The 6,318-nt window shown below is 60.3% G+C and overlaps 1 protein-coding gene across 6 annotated transcripts in view; it reads right to left on the bottom strand.

Moving 5' to 3' along the window:
* Window positions 1-2,374: 2,374 nt before the first annotated feature.
* Window positions 2,375-6,318, bottom strand: part of RXRG (retinoid X receptor gamma) — a 144,066-nt gene continuing 140,122 nt past the window's right edge. For all 6 annotated transcript variants that reach the window (XM_015586226.2, XM_015586227.2, XM_025043889.1 and 3 more), the window contains 2 exons: window positions 5,761-5,866; window positions 2,375-2,858 (listed from right to left, as the gene is read on the bottom strand). In XM_015586226.2, coding sequence (XP_015441712.1) covers window positions 2,711-2,858; window positions 5,761-5,866 — 254 coding nt within the window. In that variant the 3' untranslated portion in view covers window positions 2,375-2,710. The remainder of the gene's footprint in view (window positions 2,859-5,760; window positions 5,867-6,318) is intronic.

Here is a 6,318-nt window from a genome sequence, read left to right as displayed (position 1 = left end):
AGGGGGCGGGGAAGGGGGGGTGCAGGCCGCGCCACCTGACCTCTGCCCTCAGGTGAGGTTGGCGGGACGTGCAGCTGGTGGGCGATGCAAAGCGCAGCGAGGATGTGTTCAAAACGAGGACACGCAGCGAGCAGTCAGGGACGCGGCAACAGCCACGCGTGGCGCCAGGTGGGGACTAGTCCAAGGGGCGCACGTCCTAAGTCGCACCCGTGCCCGACCCCTATGCCGTGCACCTGCAACTCGTATCCTACTGCATGTCCACTGTAATGGGAAAATGAGGTTTTTTTAAATGGAGGCACAAAATAATGATAAAATGACCCAGAGGGAGCGGTGGCTTCGAGCTGGGCGTACAGGAGGAGGCCCGGGAGACGGGCAGGGCGGAGCGAGCTCCCGGGCCGGAGCCGGCTGGGGCGCGTGGGGCGGGGGGCAGCGCCAGCTCCTCGCCGCCGTGGAGGGCGCGACTGCCCCGCTGGGAAGCCTGGCTCTTCCCAGAGCCAAACGAAGCCTCTGCGGCCCTTGCAGGGGCTCAGAAGGGCCCCTCCGAGCGGCAAGCGGAGTGACCTGGGAGGCAACCGAGGCCGGCGAAGTCAGGCGGCGACGGCCGGGACTGGCTTTGACCCGTGCGCTGGTGCTGACAACGTCCGGAGTCACTGGGGTACAGACGCGAAGCAGCCTGTTCCCCAGCCACAGCCTCCGACCCGCTCTGTGGAGTCGCCAGCCCCGCCCGTGGGCAGGACCTCGGGCGAAGCTCAGAGCATCGCAGCAAGGACGGGGCCCCCGAACCTCAGCCTCGCGGAGACTGCGGGCCCGCTCCTTCCGCGCCTGCGCGCTGGCCCGGGCACGGGCTTTGGGAAGAAGCCGGCACCTCTTTCTGTGTGCAGTCTTCCTCTCGGTCCGCCTTCCCTGTCCTCCCCTCTCCCGGCCAGGGAGCTGCGGAGGAAGAGTGGGCAGGAAGGCGAAGTGCTCGAGGGCGTGGTGCAGGCAATGCCTTCCACGTGGCGCGCCCGGTTGGCTCTCGTTAGGGCACAGGTGAGCTCCTTCTTCAGGGGGCGCCTTGGGGAACCAGGTGTAGGCAATGCTCGGCTGGACGTCTTCACGTTTGATATGATCTCCTCGGTTTGACCCCTGAGTCGCTGCCCACAATAGTCCAGCCCACAGCCCCTCACTGCTGGGGACCTCTGGCCTTGGCGGGTCATTTCCTTGGGCCTGGTACCTTTAGATAGTCTAGGCTCGACTTCCCTCCGGGGTACCCACCTGGCCCGCAGAAGATGCCACATCCTGGCCAGACCTCTTCCGGGCTCCGCCCTCCTCCCCCCACCCACTGCCACCCTCAGGATGGACCCCGGCCTCAGCTCTAGTCAAATAGAAGGGCACCGGTCCCTGTTCGCAAGTATCCCAGGCCCCCACACACTGCGGTACTCTCGGAGGTGATGCTGTTTCTGCCACTGAGAAGCACCTGGGGGTGGCATACCAGCCTCCCCTTCCCCGTAAGTACCCACGCCCAGTCTCAGAAAGGGGTTCTGTTGAGGCCCCCTTGTTCGGCTTGGGTGTGGGGGTCCCTCCCTTTCTCCTCTCGGGCCCCCTGGAGGGGTGGGGTACAGCACTGCACCCCCCCCAGAACCCTTTATTCTCAAGGACTCTCTTCAAATTTCAACATTCGATGAATAGAGGCTCCAGAAGGAGAGCCAGGTGACAGTCACCGGATCAGCTCATCTCTGTCACTCCGTCCTGTGTGGATGCATCTAGTGGCTCCTCTCCAGGACGTGAGGGGACCGCCTGAAGTCACCTTGCGGCTTTAGCCAAGATTCCCAAACCAGAGGAAACCCCACCTGATTTCCTGTTCTTTGAGGGGAACTTTACAGCAGTTTCCCAGTCTCGGCGCTGCTGACGTTTGGGGCCGACACCTCCGTGTGGGGGGGCGGGGTGGGGGGGAGGGGATTGCTGTCCAGCATCGCAGACATCTTGCGGCATCCCTGGCCTCCACGAGGCAGACCTCCACCGCCATACAATCTTCAGACTTTGCTACACCTTCCTGGGGCAGGAGGTGGGGGACACAGCAAAACTGCCCCAGGTGTGAACCGGTGCCTAGTACACAAATCATCGAAAGTGTTGAGCCAAGAAGTGACCTGGAACGAACTCGACGATCGTTTGGTTGGTTTCACTGAAGACATGAACAGGAGTCCTCGAGCCAGGACGTGTTTGCTGTGCGAACGAGGGGGGAAACCAGCTGATCCGAAACCGCTTCTTCCTGTCTCTCCAGGGAACACCCTCAGAGCCCCGCCCCCTCCCCACGCCGCCCAGGACCTTTGCTCCCGCCCCCGAGACCACAGAGATGGCATCGCCGCAGCAATGACACACCCCATGCTCCAGGCGATGCCCGTATCCCATCCATTATTTTATTATCCATTTGTTTGCTTTCCATGGCAAGTGAAAAAATCATTTAAACCAATTATATATGTACAGAGGCTGGGTGAGTTTTCCCAAGGACTTCCATAAAGGTCCCCAGCCCCTTAGATCACAAGGAAGGATGACCTTTAACATGTATGCAAAACACCTACGAGAGTCTCGTGTGTAGAAAGGTTTCTTTATTACAAGCGTCGCATCCGCGGACAGGACGGGGTAGGGTGGGAGGTGGGGAGACGTGCGCAGGGCGGGGCGTCCACGCACACCGGCCCAGGGCTCATCCCGGCGGGGGGCCGTGGCTGTGGCCTCAGGTGACCTGCAGCGGGGTCTCCAGCATCTCCATGAGGAAGGTGTCGATGGGCGTGTCCCCGATGAGCTTGAAGAAGAAGAGGTGCTCCAGGCATTTGAGGCCGATGGAGCGCAGGGCGGGCAGGCGCAGCAGCAGCTTGGCGAACCTGCGGGAGGCCCGGGAGGGGTGAGGCCCCAGGCGCATGCTCGGCGCTGGGCCAGCAGGCGGTGGGTCCCGACTCCGGACCATCTGTGATAGGAGAGAGCGCCCGGAGCGGACGAGGGAGTCCCCAAACCCTGAGGAGCTCTGGAAGCGGACTGCGGGGCTGATTACCTCTGAAAGGAGGCAGTCGGGCCCCGTGAACTCTTGATAACAAGGGTTCAGAGTGGAGTTTTAATTCTCCTTAGAAACATGTATGTGTCTATACTCAGGCCACGAGCTTTCAGGCAACGGGGCAATGGAAGGGAAGTAGAGTGGCGCCATCCCCAAAGGGAGGAATTCCTTCCATGCCAGAGAAATCTTAAGGTCACTACCAAGGCCAACGCAAACCCCCAAAACCTTTGGTTCTGAAACCTCCACGTGCATCTGGATGGCGCCGCAAAGCGGCAGCGAGGTGACCCGTGCGGCGGCCACCGTCCTGGCTGTGCCACGAAAGGCTTTTCTGGAACCAGGCAAAGGAAACGGCTGTTCTAAAAACTGCAACTTTAAACTGACGTTAACGCTGAAAATGTATTTTTACTCTAAAATGCCAGTTTCACAGCACGTAAAATGCCCACTACCTGGAATACGCCCCTGGGTTTAGAGCTACGGAAATAAACACAGCCATTCGTAGCCAGCCACCGGAAGGTCACAGCTGTCCTCGCTCCCACATGGGGAGCAGGGGGACTCGCGGGCTTCGAAGGCGCCTGATGTGGGTGAGGGGACCAGCCGCCGCCAGCTCTGTGTCCTCGAGTCCGGCCAGAGGAAGCCGAGCTCGGCCGTGACGTGCATTCTGAACAGCGTCCACCAGGCGGCAGCACTCCACCACACGAGCACGTCGCCCGGTGCCCAGGCCCCTCCGCTGGGGTCCGCAAACCCGGTGACTTCAGCACACTCACTTACGCGGTTGAGCCCCGTGACAGCCCTGCTGTAGCTGCTCGGCCTCGAGGTGGTCACCCTGCGTCCAGGCCCAGCTGGACGCACCCAAGGGACACGCAGGTGGCCCGACTTCTGCACCCCCTCCCTGAGCTCCCAGGCTCTGCCGCTGGCCAGGCACAGGTGCAGCCCTGTTCCCAGTGCCTGGAGGCAGCCTGGGTCCTGGCGGCCCCTTCCCAGAAAAACGGGCACGTCCCACCGTCTTAAAAGTGATAGTCGTTAAAAACAACTCACTTCTATACACACATACATTGATACAGGAGACTGGAAAGAAATGTACCCCAGGTTCACAACCAAAGCTTATTACCTGCTTTATGCCTTAAAAATATTTTCCCTATGTCCTCCCGAAGCAAGCTCTGCTTTTACTATGAGGAGAAAGAGGTTCGCCTGGGGTTTGTTTTGTTGTTGTTGTTGTTGTTTGGGTTGGTTTGCTTTACGGTAAACAGCACGACCTAGAGCCGACCCCAGGAGAAGACTGAGCATGGGCCTTCCTCTTCCCGACGCCCCCCACGCAGCGTGTGCTCAGAAGGTGCCCGGGAGCTGGGACCTGGGAGTCGGGGAGACGGGAGCCGAGAGACCCCCCGACCCAGGGGTTCCGTCAGCTCCCGGAGGCCAGGACGGCCAGGACGTCCAGCAAAACCCCTCTCCCCTCCTTCACTCATCTAGCTGATACACCCTTCAGTGGCCTTCCTGGCTGGCCAGGCCATGTGACCAAGTTCCCGCCCATGGACATGGGTGAAGGCAGGGGTGGGACTTCCCAGGTCAAGGTCCTGACCACAGAGACCCACCTCTTCTCCCTCCTTCACCTGGATGCAAAACCAGCATGGCTCTGGGACGCGGTGGAGCCCCAGGAAGGAAGGAGCCTGGGTCCCTGAGTGACAGCGTGGAGGAGAGTCCCCCTCGGAACTCGCCGCCCACCTGGACTCATTCGTAAACAAGAAATGGACCTCTGTGCTCCGCCACTGGCAGCTGCCAGTCTGTGCTCACAGCTCACTGTCCCCAGGGCACAGGTTGCTCACCCACTAACAAAGGACCAACACCCACTACTCAGATTCATTCGCGGCCTCCAGCAGAAAACAAAGCTCAGCCTCTTCTGGACAATTGATAGATACCGGCTTAACGGCCGAGCGGAAATTCAAGTTCACGGAGGAATCAAAGTCATCGGTGAGAACAGGGAGCCTATAAAACGAATCCTAAAAACGAAACTAATGTCTTTGAGCCAGTTTTTCCTAAGTTTAATTTTCAGTTTTCTGTGAGATTTGAGGGTCGTGTTCTCTCTCTTTAGCTCAGTTAGCATAGGGGGAAAGTTTTTGCTTAGCCATGTTTTGGGGAACCATCTGAGAAAAGCATTCCTTAGCGACCAGGGGTGCCCACGTCTGTCCACAGTTCATTGGTCTGAGAGCTTCTGATCTGTGTCTTCTTTTCAGACGAGGAGCCCAGACCCAGAGCCTCACCGAGCCCGCACGGGTAGCCGCCTGGGGCCAGCGGTCCCCTCTCCTGCCTACCAGAGCCTGCGCCTCCCTCTGCAGGAGCTTCCTGGGGCACGGCAGAGAGCACAGCCCTGGCCCCCCTGCCAGCTCCCCGCACACCAGCTCGGGGACCCCGGGCAAGTTCCTGGCCCTTCCTGAGCTCGCCGCCTCACCAGAAACTGGAGACAATGAGACCCACGTGCACATATCCATTCGCTCGTTTGTTCAACGTGCAGAGATGCAAACGACCTGTCAGGTGTGGCCTTAGTCTGTGCCCCTGGCGTGGGGAACCGTGACCAAGAGGGACGAAGCCTCTGGTTGGGCGGAGTCGAGCTGCCTTTGCTCGTCCTGAAGGTTAAGTGACCCTGGGAACAACCTCAGCGGTGGCCACCGCACACCGCCAGGCATTCGTCAAAGGCGCCTAAGAACAGCGGCCGCTGGCGCCTCCTTCCTTCCAGCCCTCACCTGCCCGGTTGCTCTGGGTACTTCTGCTTGGTGTAGGCCTCGAGGGTGGCGTAGACCTTCTCCCGCAGAGTCTCCACCTCAGAGGGGTTGGACAGACCCTTGGCATCTGCAGAAGACGGCCGAGTTAACCTCTGGTGCAACTGTCCACAGTAGCTGTCCCTGCGCACACCGGCCACCTCCCCTAGAGTTACGGAGACATACCGGATGGGGACACCTGTGAAACGCACACAGCTCATCTGGGGTCTGTGCCAATGCCCCCCAAAACTCTTGGGGCAAAGGTACCCACCGCTGACTCACACGGGCCATTCTAGAAATTGCACCTTTGCACAGTCATTAGGTGCCTACTATGTGCTAAGGGTGGACTGGGAGACGAGACAGGTAGACCCGTGTCCTGCATCAACCAGCCGACCGCGGTTTCAGGAGATGGGGCTCGTGTGTAAACGACTAAGTGGCTCCCTGGGCTCGTCTCCCCGACCCCAGCGGCGTGTGACGAAGCTGCTCGGTCCTCCCTCCTGACGCCCCCCTCCCCGGCCTCCAGGACACGTCGCTGGTCCCGCC

Source organism: Pteropus alecto, unplaced genomic scaffold (assembly GCF_000325575.1).
Source record: "Pteropus alecto unplaced genomic scaffold, ASM32557v1 scaffold101, whole genome shotgun sequence".
In the NCBI taxonomy this organism is placed as follows: domain Eukaryota; kingdom Metazoa; phylum Chordata; class Mammalia; order Chiroptera; family Pteropodidae; genus Pteropus; species Pteropus alecto.
Note: the sequence above shows the minus strand (reverse complement) of the source record. Positions and strands in the feature narration are given on the sequence as shown.